The 22,635-nt window shown below is 34.2% G+C and overlaps 1 protein-coding gene across 2 annotated transcripts in view; it reads right to left on the bottom strand.

The window, feature by feature from the left end:
- Positions 1-806: 806 nt before the first annotated feature.
- Positions 807-22,635, bottom strand: part of COL3A1 (collagen type III alpha 1 chain) — a 57,011-nt gene continuing 35,182 nt past the window's right edge. For both annotated transcript variants that reach the window (XM_072418796.1, XM_072418797.1), the window contains 34 exons: positions 22,113-22,211; positions 20,878-20,931; positions 20,694-20,801; positions 20,522-20,575; positions 20,332-20,430; positions 19,595-19,648; positions 19,227-19,325; positions 18,777-18,830; positions 18,643-18,696; positions 17,545-17,598; positions 17,142-17,195; positions 16,973-17,017; positions 15,785-15,883; positions 15,538-15,645; positions 15,402-15,455; positions 13,005-13,058; positions 12,080-12,133; positions 11,321-11,374; positions 11,113-11,220; positions 10,951-11,004; positions 9,175-9,228; positions 8,859-9,020; positions 8,495-8,602; positions 8,285-8,392; positions 7,157-7,210; positions 6,953-7,060; positions 6,339-6,392; positions 6,090-6,197; positions 5,197-5,250; positions 4,989-5,096; positions 3,929-4,220; positions 3,516-3,703; positions 2,340-2,582; positions 807-1,893 (listed from right to left, as the gene is read on the bottom strand). In XM_072418796.1, the coding sequence (XP_072274897.1) occupies positions 1,747-1,893; positions 2,340-2,582; positions 3,516-3,703; positions 3,929-4,220; positions 4,989-5,096; positions 5,197-5,250; positions 6,090-6,197; positions 6,339-6,392; positions 6,953-7,060; positions 7,157-7,210; positions 8,285-8,392; positions 8,495-8,602; positions 8,859-9,020; positions 9,175-9,228; positions 10,951-11,004; positions 11,113-11,220; positions 11,321-11,374; positions 12,080-12,133; positions 13,005-13,058; positions 15,402-15,455; positions 15,538-15,645; positions 15,785-15,883; positions 16,973-17,017; positions 17,142-17,195; positions 17,545-17,598; positions 18,643-18,696; positions 18,777-18,830; positions 19,227-19,325; positions 19,595-19,648; positions 20,332-20,430; positions 20,522-20,575; positions 20,694-20,801; positions 20,878-20,931; positions 22,113-22,211 (3,201 nt within the window). In that variant the 3' untranslated portion in view covers positions 807-1,746. The remainder of the gene's footprint in view (positions 1,894-2,339; positions 2,583-3,515; positions 3,704-3,928; positions 4,221-4,988; positions 5,097-5,196; positions 5,251-6,089; positions 6,198-6,338; positions 6,393-6,952; positions 7,061-7,156; positions 7,211-8,284; positions 8,393-8,494; positions 8,603-8,858; positions 9,021-9,174; positions 9,229-10,950; positions 11,005-11,112; positions 11,221-11,320; positions 11,375-12,079; positions 12,134-13,004; positions 13,059-15,401; positions 15,456-15,537; positions 15,646-15,784; positions 15,884-16,972; positions 17,018-17,141; positions 17,196-17,544; positions 17,599-18,642; positions 18,697-18,776; positions 18,831-19,226; positions 19,326-19,594; positions 19,649-20,331; positions 20,431-20,521; positions 20,576-20,693; positions 20,802-20,877; positions 20,932-22,112; positions 22,212-22,635) is intronic.

The raw sequence follows: 22,635 nt of genomic DNA, 5'->3' as shown, positions 1-22,635 counted from the left end.
GTAAGTTTAGTGTTCTGTAGGTCCAAAATAGTTGGGGACCACTGTACTAGGTGATCGCAGGGACCCGTTTTCTTTAGGACATTGGACTTAACCCAGTGAGTTTAGGCTTTTCACTTAGCAACTTAGCAAAGTCAATTATCAATTATCAAAGTCAATTAAAGTCAAGTAGCAAAAGTGGTGGTGAAAATGTTCTGTAAAAGAGTACTTATTCACATATAGGGGCTAAAGAAACATGAAATTTGCAGACATATGATTGTGTGGTTGAAGTCAGGAAACCTTAACCTCGTTTGCTATACAAAATTCAAAGTAATATTAAACTGCTGTAAAGTGTGAAGCGAACAGTCTTTATTCCTTTAATGACCCAATTGCATTCATCTAAAAAATTGAGTGGAGAATCATCTACTATATCTGTTTACACCGTGACTATAGAAGCTTTACCCTTCAGCTTTGCTTCTGATCAATTGCCCATTAAAATATTATAAGGCTTTGTTAGAGCAATCACTGCTTGGTATTTGGGGTTGAAGCAGAAAGCAACTTTGCCATGTTGTGAATACAACAAACATAATATAGGGCTGCGATTAAAGTATGTCAGTTGTATGATACCTGTGATAATCCTTATATTGTTTAAACAGCTAAACTCAGGGATGCCTGTTCTGGAAACTCGTATTATTACCTTTTCACATTTACTCATCAGTTGCTGCTGTACAACCCTCTACTGGTGGGTTCAGTGACCTTGGGGGCACACAGAGAAAAATACACAGCAGACATCTATTCCATAGCAAATAACACAAAAAAACAGGCGCAGATGAGTTTTGTACATCATTTTTATTATGTGTCTCTTTACTCAACAGCCATATAAAAAAGTTTACAGAGGTGGATAATGTCTGTCAAATGTATCCTCATTATTGTGGCTACAGATGCTGAATATAAAAAATATGCCACCTTAGGTAGGATGACAGCCAACAATAATTTGGAACAGAAGACAAACATGTTTCTGTTGTTGTGAAACTTTTTTATTACCATTTATTCAAAATCAATACCTCTTTGGCATACTTTTAGAGTGGAAATATGTTAGCATTTAGCACCATGATGTTTGATTGTTAAACTTCCCTTCTACTTTAGTGGTCTTGGCCAGCAATAACAGGAAAGTATGGAAAGCACCTAGGAAGACTGAATGTCTTTGATCAATCAATTCTAAACTATTCAGTCTATGAAAATACAGTATCAGTGGATTAACTCTCAGAATCAGACTGTATTTTTTTTGATTCATGGTTATTCCTTGTATCTTATTTGTTTTTATTTTTTTGCCGAATTAAACCCTACCCATCTTCTGTCCATGATGAGGTAGTTGAAACAGGGAAGTTCTTTATGCACGCTAGGGAACTTCATCTTGGTTAGAAAAATGGGTGGAGTTTGATGTATAGATTGATCAGTGCTTTTTAAATTGGCCAGAAATGTAAAAAAAGTACATCACACAGTGTTTTCCATATTGATTTTAACCTTTTTATAGCACCATTCAGATGTCTTCAAAATATGAAATTTGTAAAAAAAATAGAGCAAAAGCATTTAGTTTGTGTTATTGCAAAACAAAAAAATTTAGCCTCTCCACCAAACTATCCCTTTTTTCTCATCCGTTGGAAAATAAATTATTGGAACACAGTTTCTTTTTCTGGTGACAAAATTTCAAAGGGAAACAAATGGAGTGTAGATCATTTGATGTGGTTTAAATTTAAGAAATATCCAAAATTACAAGAAGCATACAGGGCCAACATCAACTCCAAATTCTTGATCTGGTCCACCGATATCCATTGGTGCTATATCTATGATGGGTAACCTCATTGTCTTGCGTGTTCTGTATTCAAATACTGTTCGACCCCATTCTCCTGTGTGTTTCTGTTAATGATACAAAGGAAAAAGATTAGTAGATCACTTTAAAAATATGTTTTCGTATAATACGTTATACTGTTATCATAGTAGTATTTTCATAAATGTAGAAAAGCAAATGTCTAAAAATCTCTACATTTACCACTATAGCATATAATGAGTTCCAAATAGCAAATTTATAAATTTGAAGAAGGCCGCTATTGTTATGGCCTTTGGAAGGAGGTAAAGATACAAAACCCAAGATGCTAATGGTGTCATGTAAGCTACCAAAATGATGTAAATGACCTTGGTTATATTTACTGTATATATCAGTTTGTTCTTTCCAATTTCTAGCTTTTATTCTTTCTTTAAACTCTTCTCAACAAATGTATCTATGTCTTCCTTAATCTCTCTTGAGATATAATTTTGTTTTTTTCTTGTGAATACTTTACACATTTTTGATTAAGAAAACTTACAGTGCAACCATCCTCCAAAACAGTGTATGTAAATTTGCTGTTTCCTTCAGCTTTCAGCTCGCTTTCGGTAGAGCTCATGAATTTTACAGACTTCTTAACATTCCCGTTCTGTGCATCCATATATGCAATGCTGTTTTTGCAGTGGTAAGTGATATTCTGGTAGCCTCTGCTGGACAGAATTCTAAGGAATGCTATCTGGACATCAGAAATATCTTCTGATTGATTTAGGTCTCCAAAGCCAAACTACAAAACAGAAACACCAATTGTTAAATAAAAAATATATACAAAAAATATTGAGATAATGCAGTGGAAAATGTTACTCCCAAATTCCTTGTAGATACTTGCATTACTATAGTGCATTGCTATATAAAGGACATTTGCAAACATAATTCATTTAATGACAATATTATACTGAACTAAAGGGTTTCTACTCTCTTGGTCATCTGTTATGTTTCTGTAATTTGGACACATGGATCTGACCTATTTTTTTTCTTCAATGCTTAAAAAGAATGTAATAATCTCCATAGCACTTTGGGTTTCCCCAGATTTGTTTTTGGTATTTTGAAGTGAGTAGGAAGTAGCTAAAACCACTGCCAATGTTTCTTTTTCTTTTATTCATGTGCCATATTTCTTTCCTTTCCTGTCACAAGACACGGCGGGAAGTTAGAAATTATTTCTTGAGAGTAAATCCTCACCTGTCACTGAAAAAAATGTTCCCAATTTAACATTTCCTCTGTGTTCTAGTAAAAATGATAACTTTTAGATTCTCCTTTACTTTCAGTCCTGTAATAATGGCCAACTGGACAAATAGTGGGTTTACAGTCCCAACGGAGACAGCAAAAAAAAGTTAGAAACTGAAATTTTTAATGATCAGTCAACCCCACATGGACATCTCATATTTGGATACATATTAGTGGGTTAGATTGAAAACTTTTAAGGTCTCTGTATATTCAAATTTGTCAACTTGGTACAGAAGGAAGTGTTGGAAACCCCAACTGTCATTACTGATTTTTTAAGGGATATAAAAAAAACAAGCAACGATTCAACTCACATGACCCCCAAAAATCTAAATTGTATTAAACTGCTCCAATACAATTCAATTTTAAATTTGGGACTAAACGTTCTAGTAACTCACATAAGTGAACCATTTTGGAAGTGAACCTTGATATGCCTTACCTGGAAACCACCATTCATGGACTCTCCAAACCAGACATGTTTTTTATCAGTTCCAGAGCTGGTGTGCCATTTCTTTTTTGGGATATTTCTTGGATTGGCATTAATACAAGTTTCACCAGTTTCCATATTACAGTAAACTTTAATGGCATCCAATTTACATCCTTGGTTGGGATCGATCCAGTATTCACCTACAAGTCAATGTTTTACAATTTTTGTAAGTTGAGTTTTGTACTGTTTATTATTTTAAAGCTGAGTATCTTGGTTTATTACCACAATTTTAGATCAAATAGGCATCACTGTTTACAAATACAGTAAGGCATGGCCTAAGTATGGAATTAGATAGAGAAGACATGGTTTGAGTACAAAATTAAAAAGAAATAAGGCTATAGTCAAATACTTTGTGTTATACTTACCACTCTTGTATTCTGGGTGACACAATTTGAGATCACGACAGTTGCGAGCAGGGTTCTTTCTGGTGCCATCTGGACTAATAATGTTTTCTATTTGGCTGTTGATTGTTTTAAGTGAAGTCATAATTTCAGCAGTGGTTGTTGTATCAAGTGGTTGGTCACCATAGTATGGGGCTCCGGCTGGTCCTTTCTCTCCACCAAATGATCCCAAATGAGCTCCACCACCATCACAGCAAGGTCCAGGTGGGCCGGGGGGACCAGGTTGTCCTGGAGGTCCAGGCTGACCAGCTGTACCCTGGAAGAGTTACATGAAATGTTACCCATATGTCTTATTTTGTCATATATTCTATTACGAAGTGCACATACATTAATGGATATAGCATAGTAATAAAAGTATATATGCGTAACATATAGAAACATATGCTAAGGTATTAAGTCAGGAAATATGACAGGTATACAATCTAATTTTAATTATTATAAATAATATTCTTACACTAATGTCTTATGCAGCGTTATGCAAAAATGATGGGCAGGTAAAAAAACTGTATAAATAAAAAATACAAATTCAAAACCCAGGGGAAGAGGACCCTACTCAATTGATTTCACAACCGAAGAAAATATATAACTTGAGCATAAAGTCTAAAAAGTTTGAGTGCTTTGAAACATACAAAAAAATATTTTAAATATATATTGTTAGATTTATATTCAAACTATTAAACTATTAAACTACAAACTTAGTAAGCTAAGTTAATTTTCACTTTGCAGAAGAAATTTTCACTTAGCTAAGCTTTGTGCTGGCTTTAAAATCCAAAATATGTGCAAGCAAAAAGTCCTATTTTTAATTACACAAGGTATAAAGGGTATTTTTTCCTCACTAACTAAGCTAAGTGAATTTTTACTTTGCAAAATATACACGCTATACTCTTTATTAAACACAATTTCCTATCTGTTGTTTCATTATTTGAAGTTTGGATAGCTCCTAAATACTACAAAAGTATGATATAGGTATTATTTATGAAAAATTTTGACAAGCTAAACTATAAAGTACAATTGAAAACATTACCTCTGGGCCAGATTCTCCTCTGCTACCACGAGGACCTGGAGGGCCAATAGGTCCAGGATATCCAGAAACACCATCTTTGCCTGGAGATCCATTTGATCCGGGAGGACCCTAAAATATGAATGCACAGGTTAAAAGTAATGTTTACAGGCAATCTGAGCAACAGTACAATTTTTAAAAAAAGGAAAAGATAATACAATGGGGTACATACCCTTGGGCCTAAAGGACCAGGGGATCCAGCAACACCTTGTTCTCCAGAAGATCCCTAAAATGAAATGTTCAGTTTGTCAGATGATCCACTCACAGTAAAAGTTAAAGCCAGAAAAGTACATACTACTGCTAGCAACCAAAAAACCCTTACAACCCTACATACAGCAGTATCCATTTAATTTAAAATCATTTGATGTAATAAATGTTTTAATTGTTGTTAGTTTAGAAATCTTTGCTTATTTGATCTCTTAAATTAGTTTTTTAAAAAAAAAATAATGTTCCCTAAATTGTATGTGTATTTTATGCCTTCACATTACACGTAAACTTAGGGATTTTTAAACCTTTACTCTTCTCTGTTCTATCAAAACAAAAGTATTTAAATGCATTTACACAAATCCTATCAATAATGAATAATAATACAAATACATGTCTGTTTCATTATTGTAACAACATGGTAAATGTGATCAAAAGATGGTATAACAAGCGTTTGTACATTTTTCTGCAGTTAACTTGTTTATCTTTCAGTTCACCTAATGCTGGACATACACAGGCTATCTTTATATTAAGCAATGCCTATTTTGATTGACTTTTACAATACAAATGTCAAACATGTATCTAAAATCAATTGATGGTACTGCTGTAAACTGCAATGGATGCAAAGTCAAGCAAGAAAAAAAGTGCATTGAAGGCAAGTGTATGTGAACAAAATTTGAACAGAAATCGACCAGGAGGACTTGATCCGTTTTCCCCCCTACACCAATCCAAGTTCTTTTCATTCTACATATTAAAATAATCACAGAAGGTTTTTAAGGATCTGCAACTAAGTCAGGTCATAGTTTTTAAACACTGGTAATACAATGCAAATGTGGTTTAGAAATGATTCTTCAAACTTACAGGTGGGCCAGGGGGACCAGGGTTACCAGGGAATCCACGATGACCTTTAATTCCATTGGTACCACGTTCACCAGCTTCACCTTTATCACCACGTGGACCTTGTGGCCCCTACAAAACATATGTATTATCAATACCAAGCAATTCAGCACAATATCTATTTGATTATTGATCATTTTTAATTAGAAAAAATAAAATATATTACATAAAATTTAAAAAAAAAACAATGACAAAATTTCAAGATCAACTTACAGGAGCGCCACGAGCACCAGCGGGACCAGATGGGCCAGCAGGACCAGAAGGACCCTAAACAGAAGAGAAATGAAAAAAATATTATGCACATGATAAACACTGGAATCAAAAAAATCTACATAATGAATAAAAAATACAACAGGTATGCGCATTTCATTGTCCACCAAGTTACAATTGATTGTTTACAATCAGTGTAATTATGTAGGAGGAAGGAGAGTGGTCACATTCTCTCCAAGAAGAGCTGAAGCTAAAGAAACAGGTGGGGAGATGAGGGGAAGGTATGTATTAAGTAAGTAGGCTATACTGGCCCACAATATAATGAATCTATGTGGACCCGTGGAACAAATACAAAGAAATAACAGCTGGTCACTTGTCCTTAATAATTGTCCTTTTGCCATGCCCTATTGATACATGAACTTGTAAACACTAGTGACCTACATAAATGTATTTTATGTTGGTACCGTGCTATATTTTCTTTCATCATACCATACATCTCCATGGAGTTTCCAGATACTAGTGCTATTAAATCGATGGTATATAAAAAATATATTCAATGGTATGCATCTAGTATTAGTATCTAAGCCATAGAGTAATAATTTTATAATAGAGCTTACAGTTTCTCCTCTGTCGCCATTCTTTCCAGCAGGGCCAACGGGACCTGGGGCTCCAGGGTGACCAGGAGATCCAGGAGCACCAGGAGAGCCATTTTCACCACGATCACCCTAAAAAAACAAAGTAAAGATAAATACCACAAACACCAAAATTATGTTTAAATAATGTTTACACTATGCAAGGAAAACTACAGAACTGATGTTTACCTTAGGTCCGGAGGATCCATCACGTCCAGGTTGACCATCAGTGCCAGGGTTACCCTGAATTGAAGAAAAAAGTTAGTTTACCTAAAGTCCCATTTTGTTTTTCAGGAAAAAAAAATATTTTATTATATTTATTATATGGATCTGCATGACAAAAAAATTGAACAATTTTAAATTCTTAAAGTGTAACATGAATTGAAATGTCAATCAGAGGGAATTATGTATAATTCATGCTGCTGACATGTGTCACTTGACTACTTCTATATTCTTCATAAAAGAGTTTACACCTGTATATTTAAACTGATTCCCAATGGGAACATTTGTCTGCAATTTACAATGAGAGAGGCACAATAAAAATTCTAAAAATCTCCTATAAAATGTATTCAAATGGCAAGTGTATGCAAGTACCTATGCAAGTTTATAAAGTAAAACTTTATTATCAGTGAGGATGGTTGCAGCAGAAGAGAACCAAAACAAAGGTACAGCCTAGAGGAGGTGACTGCTTAATGAGCTAAATAAACAGCCCGCATGGAGTTTTTAAGTGTAATGTAGCTCGGGAGGATTAGGGAGGGCAACTTAGTGTGCTTTTTTAAAGTGTGCCTAATTTATTATGTGGTATGTTCTAGACAACTAAAATTAAAGCAAAATAGTGGGCATCTGCGAGGGAAGAGGAACAGATGAGTAATGCAGGTTTAATTCTGCTTTAAACGTTAAAGTTTCTACTGTAATGATATTAACATTCTTTTAAGATATGTAAATACTCTACAAAACGATATCACCGAGGACACTCGTCATGAGGTATCTTATCTAGAATTACACTGGTATTTACATTCCTAAAGTCAACCGTTCAATTCTTTTTTTGCTCTTATGACTTTTCTGTTTCTATAATATTCTGAGAAACATAAGCCATAGACTGCAATATATTGAAACAACGCTGGAATTCCATAATCATGATGGTGTCATAGAGGTAAATAAAAGCTATATGCACAGTAAACAGAACAAATAAGAAGGGCCCTCTAGATTTCTTCCAGTGACAGTAAGGATGTCTAAATAATCTGTGTCTCCTCTATGCCACTGATTAAACCAATGCCATTTTGTTAACTTTGGCATACATAGCTTTAATTTACTTACATCTCTTCCAGCTTCTCCAGGGGCTCCATTAACACCGGCTGGTCCTGGTGGACCGGGGAAACCACGATCACCAGGTGATCCATTGGAACCTGGTTTTCCATCTTCACCCTATAAAATAAGTACAAAGAACATTTCATATTAATAGAATCACATAAGCATTTCTGGTGAAATAACAATATAATATTTTTTTTATAAGTCAAAAAGTGATACCTTAGAGCCTGGAAGACCTGGAGTTCCTGGTCTACCCTGTAAGCCAGGTAATCCTACAATACCACGTGAGCCAGCTGGACCACTAATACCTGAAGGACCTGGGGCACCCTATAAGATAAATAAATGTGCATAATTAGACTTATTTTTTAATTAAAGTTTTATATTGACAAGCAAATGTGTAATTTTACTTCATGTAATATTTTGTCCACTTGGTTGGCACTAAAGTTGTTACTTTTTGGAATAAATCAATAAATAATTACAAGCAACTGAGAAAACAAAAAGTAAGAGTATTTGATTTAAAATATTTTTACATTTTCATACTAGTGATTGAAAGTGTTTTTGGAAATACTAAAAGAATGCTTACTGGTTCTCCTCGATTTCCTGGTGATCCTCTTTCTCCTTGTGTACCTGGTTCACCTTTTGGACCGGCAGAGCCTGGACTTCCGGGAGCACCAGAACTGCCAGCTGGACCGGGTGGACCATCCTTTCCAGGGCCTCCGGGAGGACCAGCAGGGCCAGCATTACCCTAAATTTTTATAAGAAAGGATAAAAATGATCAGAAAACAGGAATGTAGTGGTTAAAAAAATAATTTTAGAAGAATACTCTGTATGTTAATACTTTTTAACATGTATACAATATATTTATATATATTAAATCATGGGTATTTTTGAATACTTACATTAGTACCTGGAGGTCCAGGTAAACCACGAGCTCCAGGGAAACCAGCTGAACCCTGTAAAACAACAGCATTTTATGCCTTTTTTGCAAATTGTAAGGTTTATATCAATATTTATAACAATATTTTCAAAAGAACTCTTACATATTTTAAGCACAATTCAGTTATAGTTTTGTTTCATATAATGCAAAATGTCTGTTAGGGATTCTAGTTTACATTCTAAGTAAAATTGGAAAATAATCCAGGAGTGCATTCTCCATTTGCAGAAGGTCATTTTAATATGACTACAAAGAAGGGTTGTTCTCATAGATATTTCTTCAACCATAGTTCCATCAAACCCTAGGGTTCCTACAGTGGTTGCTAGGGGTTCTTTAAATAATTAACAATTTGAACCTCTCAGCTCAGCTTAATTTACCAATGATATGGTTGGCTGTTTGTTAGGTTGACATTACTAACACTGGCCTGCAATGTGGAAGGTATGCGATGTACTGACCACTATGCTGATGTAGCATGAGCTGTAGATATATAATTATAACAGGGCTTCCCCAAAACCTAAATGTTATTTTTAAGGGTCCCCTCACATTAAAAAAAGGTAGAGAAAGCCTACCTTAATATCTCCCTACTATTAACACTTGCTTTAGTAAAGTCACTCCTGTAGCACATCACATACTGATCAGAACAACTAGACAGCTGAAGTTAGGCTGGTGTTTCTCAACCAGGGTTTCTCTAGAGTTTGCTAGGTGTTTCTTGTGCAATGAGGAGTTTATGATACGCATGTCAGTTTACCAGATTCCAATGATCTTTTTGGCTATCTATAAAGGTGGTATCCTTCCCAACGGCCATCAGTATAAGAGGCATTCATCCTACTGACCACCACACTAATGTACTACGAACTGTGGATATAGTAATTATGGCAGGGGTTTCCTGAAGACCTGAAAGTTATTTTAGGAGATTGCCTCATGCTTAAAAGGTTGTGGTTTGGCAAAGCTTATGAGCTTGATTTGAACTGCCAGTTGAGTGGGTATATGTTTGTATATATATATGGATAACTAGATGTCATTGCTTTCATTTTCAGGTAATATTTTATAATACTGGGCTGTTATTTTCAACAATATGCTGCTTTAAATAAAAGAGAAAAGTGATGTGTGATGGAGTAAGTTGATTTCTTGAGTTTGCTGACAGAACCTTATGGTTCATGGACATAACCATAATATGTTGGACACACATTATTTTTGGAGGTCAATGCTTATAAATATTGAATATAAAGTTTGTATGATTATAGGCTGCTCTGTTCCTGAGGAAGCGGACTTAGCTCCGTGAAACGCGTTGTACGTTTAATGCCTATCAACATAAAACAGACCAACTACGTGAATGTTATGATCAATTTGATTGTTTTATGTAATTTTAACAAAGTTTTAAATAAATTAATGTTTTATATTTTACTTATTAATTGTGTATATTGAGCTTGATTGAATGCCCTTAAAGTCCCGAAATAATCTGCATTTTCTCATTTTTAGCAAGTGGTTTCCAGTCCATGGCGTATAAGCTTATTTGGCTCTCCAGTGCTTTTATTGTGTCTCTTATGAATCCTCTCCACTGGTTATTGGCAACAGCATGAATATTTGCTACCATATACAAATCATAGACAAGCATTACCAAATAATGTAAATAAAGTGTTAATTGCATTAAAAAATACAACCTAGCTATGTCAAAGAAAGATTACAGCTTTAGGTAAGCTGCTCACATCATGTATTGTAATATTTACACTGGACTACTTACAGGTGATCCTGGAGCACCACGGTCACCCTTTGATCCCTGAGGACCAGCATTGCCCTATAAAAAAATGAAAGGAAAAAATATCAACTATAGGGTCATTCATTGGCCATACACACATACTACCGTAACAGCAGAACAAATTATCATTAGTAAATAGGTACTTACAGCAGGACCAGGACCACCTGGAGGACCACCAGCACCTTGGGGACCAGGTTCTCCTCGTTCACCAGGACCACCTTTCTCTCCTTTAGTGCCAGGTTCTCCATTTTGACCCTGCACAAAATTCAAAAAGATTACATTAGCATAAAGCTATGACAAACCACAACGACGTTGAATGTATGACATAGGACATGATAACTCTCTGTACACTTACAGGAGCTCCAGGGAAGCCAGCAGGACCAGGAGGACCGGTTTCACCACGTTCCCCCTAAAATTAGGTAAATAATAAAACATTTAATAAAACAAACACTATATAGTCCAAATTATTTTAAAGTATAAGGTATAAAAAATGAAATGTATGATATTTAAAGAATATCTGCTTATCTGAGAATTAATATTTCCGGAATATAATGCAAGAAAGCAATTATTTTCTGTGGACTTATTACAGAAAAATAAGAACTTTGATTTATAGAAAAGATTTTTACCATTTATACATATATTTACCATCCCTTAAAGCAAAAATAATATTTGCTACCAGGCAGGAAAGCGATGTCCCCTCTGCAATAAAACAATAGCTGCCTTGCTGATCAGTACATTTACCCCCCAAAAAGTCCACCTGGAGATGAGTGGGAGTGTAAGAGAAACATGTTGGATGTAAAAAGTCAGAAATGTATTTAGGTTTGTTATGATCCAGCTCTGAGTTTAAGTAACACATTTGCCTTGATATCAGTCACCTGCAATTATATCTCCCGAAAAGCTTATTTTGGCCGAGGAAGGGGCAGCATTTGGAATCAGATATATTGAAATGCACATGGCTTGGTAGTGAACATGATGACAGGAAGACATTTATTTTAAATACATTGGCTAATATACTTTCATTATACATTGTATATTTATCATCTTTTGTATAATGTTTCCCCTTTGGTAACTCTGAATTATAGAAAGATAATATAAAAGCAATTAAAGTACTTACAGGGCCACCACGTGCACCAACAGGTCCTGGAGGTCCAGCTGGACCACCTTCACCCTGTAAAAGCAAAAAAATTCAACAAGAGCATTAGTTGAGAAAATATATATGATCAACATACAAAATATCACATTAAAATTTTTGTCAAACCTAACAATGTTTTTCACCTATATGCTCCCTTTTAATCGATCAGTATATCGATTTAGTATATAACTAAAATTCTTATGTTTTATCTGTTTCAATAAAAGCATGTTTCTGTTCACTCCACATGTATTAACAATGTATAATTTAGCATTGTTTTCAACTTTTACCAGTGAGTACAAAATACCTATTTATGCTACAGTGAAGTGGAAGAGTGTGTTCTGTAGTCTTGTCCTTGGGTAATAATGCTGTTCCTCAATAGATATAGCATCAAGACTGAGTGTTGTCACCCTAGGACAGGAAGTGTGCTGCCGGCAGCATTACCAGGTAAAAGTAAAGAAGATGAATACAGACACATCTAACAACTGTTATGCTGCAATATATTTTTGTTTGGAGTTTACATAGACTTTAGTTTAACTCAATACATTAATGATTCAACATGAGCTTTAAAAGTCCCCGTACTGAAAGTTACCAGTTTATCACTTTTCCTAGAGAAAGGACTTCAAGAACAATTTTTAAAATGCTCATACTGTAAGTCTCAAGCAGGAATTTTAGGTGTACGATCTTGAAACTGTTGTGGATCCTTGGTTTTCTTCCAGAAAGTGCACACACAAGTAAAATATTGTCTATTTATTACTGAAATATATTTTGAAATATATATTTATATATATTTTTTTTGAATAAACATTTAATTAACACATAACACATAACACATTTACTTAAAATATATGTCTTAAATATTACAATTTAAACTAGTTAAAACATGGTTAAAATCAAATTTATACTTTACCTTGTCTCCAGATGGACCAGCAGGACCAGGGGGACCAATGGGGCCAGCAGGACCCTAAATGTAAAAAAAGATTACAATGAATACAAGTATATTATATTGATTCTCAGTAACTTGAAAATGAGCACAACAACTGCATGTAGCTGGAGGTGTTTCAGGCCCTTATATATCCTTTTGGGTCCACAACAAAATAAAATAGTTGCAGAATGTATTTCTTAAATACCAGTATTTACGCAATTTAGTAATAAACAATTCTTAAAACAAGTTAACCGTTATAAAAAAATAATATATAAATAATGTATCTGCCGTCATCACCGCTAAATTTATCAGAACAACACAGCTACACTTTAGGTTAAACCCAATATATTGATAAATCAATTTTTTCTACAGATTTGCACTATAGCTAATTAAAAGTAAGATGTCATGAGATTAACACTGCCTATACTCTGCAATATGTCAATAGTGCTGTAAACATTTATTTATTGTGACTGCATTTATTTTATTGCTTTTATTTAATGGAGATTTAATAAAATATACTATACTATGAGTAGACAGTTTGGTTTTGTGTATCTTGCAATGTGTCAATGGAGATGGTGATTTTTTATAAAAATTGGGAAATTTGTTGGCATGGGAAATTACCATATTTTCTGTAAGAAGAAGGAAAGACATACTTTGAGTGACAGTCCATTCTGATACATGATTGAGGGATGGAGAAGTTTAGGAGTAAACATAAAGTGCTGAGTTTTACAGTTGTGGACACCAGGACTGATCACAATTTGGATAGGGGGGGGTTACATTACTTGGTTGATTTTAACACAATTGCAAATGCACTATACTTACTTAACAAGAAAGACAGTAGGCCAGATTTATTAAAGTTCTCCAAGGCTGGAGAGGATACACTTTAATCAGTAAAGCTTGGTGATCCAGCAAACCTGGAATGGATTTCTTCAAAGTCCTTTGCTATTTGCTATCAAATGTTTTGAATCCCGGACCAGATCACCCAGCTTCACTGATGAAAGTGTATTCTTTCCAGCTTTGGAGAGCTTTAATAAATCAGGCCCAGTGTGTGAATAGGTTATTAGAGGAAATTTACTCAGGAATTTATTCAGTTATTACTAAGGAATTTTAACTTCTGTTGTAGGAAATATATTTTAGGGGAAAAAAGACTGGATACAAGTGTTTCAGTTAGAGAACAATCAACTTTAAGAAGTACAATAAATGGAGAAAAAAGGCTGGCAGTGGATCTGGTATATATGGATTTTGCTAACGCGTTCAACACAAACCTTTGAAGCTGAACACAGTTCTTCCAAGATATGTCTAATTTACAAGCTATGACTATAAGTCTTAGTTGATTGGGTACTAAATGGCATTTAATACAGATACATGTTAGGTTACACAGTTGGGATCACCAACACGTGTTTGCCATACCATCTGTATTAAAACTTCATAGGTGAAATGGTAACGGGGAAGGAACTTGGTGGATCATTAAAATTTGAACCAGCACAATGCCAATCTGTAGCAATTTAAAGCAGAGCGGGACTTGTTTTGGGCTATTTTATAACAAAGATTGGATGTTGTTTTATACTTTCCATTATACTCAGCAGGGCTATACACACCTCTATTTGCATTTTTATTGCCCACAAAGTAAATGTGACCTGAGGTGTGAAGCCTGCTAAGGACCAGAGAACTTTCTGCTTAGTGAGAGACATTCTGTCACTAGTATCTAATTTTTTTCTTTATAGACACTTTTTATTCATTGGGCCTGACATCTTTAAAGAAGAATAAAATACGGTATTTGAAAACATAAAGAACACAAGAAAAGACGAGCTTAATGACCTTGTACAATAAAATAACAACATTTATGAAGCAGAAGAATAAATGTACAAACAATTTTTTTTTCTTTGTTTAAATGAATATTACTGTTGTATGCACAAGGTCTGTATGCTTGTCTTCCTTTGTGATTTCTAGTCTGATGATATTGCCCTTCTCTATCTGCTAGGACGAGCTGCATAACTGAGTTTATTTCTTATATGGCTAAACAGTTTTCTTAAGTGTTTGTTCAATAAAAGTGTTTAGTCGTTTTCTGCATGTTAAGCAACATACACAAACTTAAAAAAAACTTTGGATTATGAAGTAGTACTCTGTTTTACCCACAAGGTAAAACACTAAACTTTTGAAAGATGGTGAAGACAAATAAATTAGTTTTCATATACTGACAATATAAAAAAAAAGTGTTTCACTTGCTGTAATTCTATAATTATATGTGTACCATGCATACTTCATTAACATCAAATAGAAAACCCTTTCTTAACTGACATAGAACCCATAATGCACACCAGAGTGTAGATATGGCACAGATTTCCTACAGTGTAATACATTTTACTTGGCTACAAAACTCACTCTTGATCCATCTTTTCCAGGTGATCCATCTCCACCTTTGCCTCCGGGTTCTCCCTAGAAAACAATTATTTTTGTTATTAAATGAATACTAAAAAATTTGTATCTTTAGTGTGTGATAAGAAAATGTGATACTGACCCTTTCACCTTTTGGTCCAGGACTTCCAAAACCTCCTCTTTCTCCAGGCATGCCTTGAAGGCCAGGTGGTCCCATTGCACCAGAAGGCCCAGGTGGTCCAGCAGGTCCCTGTGTTACAAATCAATTCATTTAAAATGTGATTTTTAAACAACTAAAGATATATTGTCTCCTGGAGAAATTGATTTACACCTAGTACATTTCTAAAAGCAGAGTTACTTATCTTACATTTTTCTATTTTTGTCATTACCTTTCCACCATCTGGACCGGGAGGACCAGAAGCACCTCTAGTACCAGGGGCTCCAGGAGGACCTTGCAGACCTCGTTCACCAGGAATGCCGTTTTCACCCTGAGATAGAGAAATCAGGTTATCTATTATTTATATCACAATATTGGACTACTATTACTGTGGTTTTCATTATGGTTGAGGCATTGGTGTAATTTAAAACATTGTGGCAAGCATCATTTCAAATGAACTAGCCCAACTGACAATTTCGGGTAAGTTATTTCAGCTTTTATGTTCTTCCTCACAATGCCCAACAAAAGTAGATATGGTTTTAAACCATATCTAAGTCTTTATTTGTTGCACAGGTTAAGAACACATTGAGAATGCAAGATTGCATAAATGTACAATCGGCCTACTAATAATATTACAATGAATATTAGCTTTACACCTTCAAGTCAGTGGTTACTAAGTAAGAGATAAGGAAATCTGAAAGGAATTAATGCGCCTTTTCCATTAACAAGTGTTCCCTGAATTTAACGTAAGTGGGTAATCATTTTATTGTTTTGGTTGTAATACATTTAAATAATGGTTATATCCAATAATATAAAGATTTATTAATATGTAAATTAGAAAAAAATGGGTTTAATTTCATTCATGGTGTCTTATTTCTAAAGATGTTTTAAAACCTGTTGGTTTAGATTTTAAGGCCTCAGGGTATGAGCTCTAATTGAAGTGTTTTATATGTTCTGAAATTTACTAGCAGCACTCATACATTAATTTCTGCTTATTTGTTAGCTTGATTATGCATGACCCATGTAATCCCCTTAATATTCAGTCAGTAACATAAAATAGGGGGGTAGATCAAAAAGGACATTACTAATCTCACCCAAACCCCAGAAAACAGCAAAATATTATTTTTTTTATTTTCCTTTTATCATGTCTTTATTCCCTGAAAATACCTAATACGTTAACAGTTTACAATTTGAAAAAATTACATTTTACAGTTTACTGTACAATTTACTGTACAATCAGTTGTACAATAAGAATACAATGACAGCACCGACTTTGACCTTATCATATACTGATGGCTTATGTAAATGGCAAGTTTTGGAACAATAAATTATTTATTTCTATAGAAAATGGCAATCATTAACAACCTAAAGACTTACAGTCTTGAAAAGTTTAACAAAGATTCGTAATTCTGAAACTTACTTTGCCGCCTGGGGTTCCAGGAGAACCAACTTCACCTTTAGGTCCCTAAAAATAACAATAAATAGATATATTGATTATGCAGCTGTTAATGAACAATGGAGATGTAATTGCATTTAAAGAAATTTACTGTGCACATATAACAAGCATGATAATCTGAAGGAAAACTTACTGCTTCACCAGGTTTTCCATTCTCTCCAGCGGGTCCAGGAGACCCTGGCAGACCCTATCAGAATAATACATAATTAATATTTCTAGAAAATTGATTCATTCCATTCTGTAAATATTAACGCATACAATACTTAGTACCAAATAAAAAATCAAAGACATTCATAATACATTTTATAGTTTTTCAGAATTTTGATTTCCATTTTTACTATAGAAATGTTAACAAAAATGGGATTCTCCAATGTAATGATTGGACAAGTGAATCCCATGCAGGCATCAAACGACTGATTATCAAATCTGGTTGGATGGCTTGACTATAGAAAAACATGTAATTCTTAGATATTGAAACTTGGAATTTATATTAACTTTTTTTTTCTAAGCAATTTAAAAAAAGATTTGGCTATTACCTGGAAGCCAGGTGGTCCAGTTGCTCCTGGTTCTCCTCGCTCACCTTGAGGTCCCTACAAAAGACAAACTGTATTAGAAATAGCAAATAGGAATGAAATGCTTCTTTTAAAATAGGTATTGTTTTTATCCCAATGACTGGTTACAAAAACTGTATGTCCTACAGTATTATCTAAAGATTTAGGATTAATCTTTATTTTAATGACCTTCTGTTTAAAATATATTTTTTGCAGAATTTATTAGTAAATACGTTTAATGTTGAGTATAATATTATCCCTTGCTATTCCATCCATAAGCTTATAATATTAATTAATATAATTATTACAACCTCATTATAACAGGTAAAGAATTTTTATCTTCACTGTGAACACCTTTTATGCAGATGATTTTTTAATACTAAAACACTACAATGATAAGAACTAGGCTAACTTTAATCTCCCCGGTTGGTCATTCCCCTTTGGAAAATTGCAAAGAAAGTGGAATAAACTGATTTTACTTTCAAAGCTGGTATCTGTAATGGGGAACTGTATTCCTTTTACACAAGAACAGAGGTTGAAACTTCAAAAAGTTGTAAGAGATGTTTGGCCTAAAATAAACAATTTTACCTTCAAAACTTCATACAGCAACATTTTAGAAAAGGGGAAAGTACAACAGTCAGGCCGAAGAACGAAAGCAAGCTTCAGGCCTATTACACTTTAAATTGAATTTATTGTTAATCTAGAAAATAACCTATTTATTCTTTCATTTTAAAGATTACTTTACTCGCTCACTATTTAAAAACATTATTAAAGTGTAACCTAAAATTTGCGACCAGGCAGCGGTTTTATTACAAAAATGGACAGACGAAGATGGCGAAGATCAAAACAGTTAATTTTACTTTAAATACAAACAATCTGTAACATCTTTATCAAACATTGATTAACACTTTTTTTGCCTAATGCCTAATTTAAATGTAATTATAAAATGTATGATATTTTCTGAATAAGATTATGTGGCATCCTAAACTTTACGCAACTTTCCTTACTTTGAATATTGATTAGACTGCTGAAATGTGTGTATGTTTATACCTTTTTGTTTTATATAGTATTAATGGTACTTACTGCAGCACCTGGAGGGCCCTGGGCTCCTGGCTCACCACTCTTTCCTGGAAGACCCTGATAAATAAAAAAAGCATTTTTGATTACAGAAATAGCAACAATGTAAATAATATTGATTTAAAATGTACAAGACGCACCTGTGTTCCAGGGGATCCAGGACCACCCCTCTCGCCATTCTTACCAGGTTGACCCTAAAATATAAAACACAGGGTTAGTTACCATGAAAGTGATAACAGCCAAGGGTAAAAGACCATAGGACGCTGAAACTAAAATGTTAAATCTCTCAGTAAATCCATGTGCAGGATTTACCTGTTGTTGTTAGTGCTCACCCTCTATAGGGGCCGAGAGTTACTCACTTATTACTGGGTTTACCAGTTGTTTTAAGAACTCCACTTTGCAACTACCAAGGTGGGTAGGCAAAACTGGGACTTCAGTGGGGTTATCTTACCAGTGGACATGTAAAGTCAAAGTTAGGAAGTGATTCAACAGTGATGGAGGGGCAGTTCCAACAGAAAATAAAAAATTTAAATATCAGTTTTGGGTTAGGTGTATTATGTGTATTTGCAAAAATATTAGAAGGAACCAACCTCACTACCCTTTGGACCAGGGAAACCCATGACTCCAGGTTGACCTCTTGGACCTGGTGGACCAGGATTGCCAGATCGTCCAGATTCTCCAGCAGGACCCTTAGATACAAGATTGGATACTTTTAATTAAGAAAATACATAACAGTATAGTTTACAAACAGCAAAACTAATATACAATGTTTTAATGTTCCTAAGGACTGGTGACCAAAAGAAAGCCAAAAAAATCACATACTGCCAAATTTCATAAAATAACAAATAAACATCAATATGTTTTGTAAAAATCATGTTTTGTAAAATATTCTTTTAAAATAATATTTGTCAGATAATCATTTTTGTTCTAACTGATGCTATGCTGTTTGGACACTTACTGCAGGTCCTGGTTTGCCATCAGATCCAGGACTGCCTGGGCTTCCAGTAGAACCCTGCAGTGCAGAAGAGGACAACAGTTAATATTCAGAACACGTAACAAAACAAATGGTAATAGCTTTATCCCCTACATTAGTACAGAAATATCCCCCACATTATAAACAGGATTAACATTAAATCATTTGCATCCTAAACATTAATATATAATACAGCTTGATTGTAAGCATTCAGAAACAATTTTTTTTTTGCTGAATTACAATATCTCTGAGTTTTCAATTATTTAATAACACAAAAGACCACCAAAGATAATTGTGATAGCTGTCCCCAATTTCAGGATATGCTCCGCCAACTGTTACCTTTTCTAAGAGAAGTGACGTTTTCAGCAACTACAGCACTCTTTCTAAATACTAACCTCCTAAAATAGCAAAAAGAACTAAAGCCCACAATAACAAAGTGCAATACGTTTAAGGTGAAAATACTGAGTTTACTAGAGAATGCTCCTATAATAACCATACTTATCGTTTCCGTTTTGCTAAATCATTTTAAATGATTTTTAGAAGTAACAAGAATGTAATGTGGATAAATTTCCTACCACTAATAGTGTTTATGGTATTTTCTTTTTTTAGTATGCCAAAATGAGTAAAGGTACATATACTAAATGTTACTAAATTATTGAAATCAAAATGCTACTCTAATTTATATATATTATTTACACTTAGGAAAGAAATTAAAAACTTACCCTCATTCCTGGTGGTCCAGGGATACCATCTCTTCCAGATTCACCAGGACTTCCCCTTGGTCCAGGGCTACCGGGTGCTCCACGTTCTCCTGCAGGTCCCTAATTTATACAAAGATAGTTATAATGGGTTTCAAAACTCTAACATATTTCATTAAAAAAAGAGTAGCATGAGAAGGATCAAGGTAAATACCTTTTCACCTGGGACTCCATTGCTTCCTGGGGGACCCCGAAAACCTGGTGTACCCTGAAAAGTCACAAAATATTAATTTGTAAATTGGACATCAATTTTAAATGATCACATCATCATTCACAGTCAAAAAATTACTATTAACATATTATAACATCTGTGGGATAGAACTTACTCTTTCTCCAGGTGTTCCTGGTAGACCATTAGTGCCTGGTTCGCCATTAGTTCCTTTTTTGCCTTCTTCTCCAGCAGGTCCAGGTGCACCTGGAGGTCCAGATTCCCCCTAAAACATAATAGGGTTTGATTAGAAACAAACACTATAGTAGTCAAAAAGGCAAGAGATACAGAATAATACTTACACGTTCTCCTCTTTGACCAGGCTCTCCTTTTCCACCGTCTTTGCCATTTTCACCCTAAATCAATGAACAGACAGGTGAATGCTTCTATACACATCAAACAACGTGTACACAAACAAATATGTATTTAAAATGCAACTCCAGCTTTAGAAGGAAATAAAAATCTTCTAAATTTACTTTGCATACTGTTAGAATTGTCAAAAAAAAAGGCTTTGTAAGATTTTCTTTGACAGTTGCCATCCAAACAGTTGTCCCCACTAAAAAAAAATTCCTCTATATTGTGATCTGTTGACATGTAAAATTTTGGATTTCTCATCAACTTTTGTGTTAAGACAATGGTTGTCTGAAAAAAGGAAGATAATTCTAACTATTAAGGACCTGTACAACATAAAAATTGTTGTAAGATTGCAAACCTTTCCTACAAAATTACCATACAAGGAAAAAAGTTTTGGTTATACATACACTTTAGGCTTAGTCTACATGGACGTTTCCCCCAGCATTTAACCTAAGGCTTTTAAAGCCCATGTTTGAATTCCCAAGCATTCCAATGGGCTAATCTACACCAGGATTTTTCATTGAGGCACGTATATGAGCTTTATCTATAATGTTGCTTGCAAAGTTTAAAAAATTAAAATGCGGGGTTAACACTGGTAAACCATTGATTTCAATGGGGGGTTTTCCCACGTTTTCCCACGTTTATAAGCACTTACTACAAAAAAAAAACGCATATAAACACAGTAGGAATGTTTACATTTGTTTTTAAAAATGTTCATGTAGGCTAACTTTATTTTGTTGTTTGGTAACAAAACTATATTCTGTTTCTAGAAACGATTGTTAATGATCATTTGCTGTCTTTCTACCCATATTTTCAGGTATCCACAAAAAGTATTAATGATGGTAATATCAGCTTAGTAAGATATTATAAAAAAAAGTGATTTTTTGTGGTAGGCTAACTTATGTGTCTAGTTCCTTCTATATTTTGGATGTTCCATAGGTTACAATAGATGATTGACAGTGGTGTGTTGAAGTAGTCAGTAATTGTACTATTTATGTAACTTAAGTAATTAAGTAATTAAATAAGTATGTACAACAAAAGTATAATTTTAGAATACCAAAAAGCTTTCTGAAAGCTAATACAAAACAAGAAACTAAAACAAATAGAAACTAAAAATTTCTAAAAAAAATGAACAAAATACAGTAATTTGTCTGATAATGTATTCAATATTACCAATACTTACACTAGGACCTCTTAAGCCAGGAGCGCCATTAGTGCCAGGGGGACCAGGGGGACCACGAGCACCAGCTAAACCAGGAGCACCGGGAATTCCGGCAGGACCCTTTAAATTGATAAAAGTTGATTAATCAGTTGATAAATTATATTTGTATAGACATGCCATTTATATTGTATATACAAAACTATGAGAGAGTTTTTCTGCTCTACTATTCACCTTTAGGGCCAGTTTACACTACCATATTGGTGCAACGTGAGCAGTTGCACACTGTACATATATTTGTTTATGGCTAAACAATAGTTTTTGCCATCATTAGGGGTGATTTATATTGGGAATACAATGTTTAATTAGCACAGGAAAACTGTTTATCATTTCAATCCAATCAAGTCCAAGCCCGATTCCAGTTTTTTTTTTTTTTTGCTCCAATATTTCGAGATTTTTAAAGAATATCCAATAACAATGCATTCTTCAAAATCAAGAATAATTAAATAATAAATACCTAAAAGTTAGTAAAAACTTATATTAATAT

The sequence above is a fragment of the Pyxicephalus adspersus genome, chromosome 7, assembly GCF_032062135.1.
Source record: "Pyxicephalus adspersus chromosome 7, UCB_Pads_2.0, whole genome shotgun sequence".
Classification (NCBI taxonomy): domain Eukaryota; kingdom Metazoa; phylum Chordata; class Amphibia; order Anura; family Pyxicephalidae; genus Pyxicephalus; species Pyxicephalus adspersus.
The sequence above is the reverse complement of the archived record's forward strand: the minus strand, read 5'-3'. Positions and strand labels throughout refer to the sequence as shown.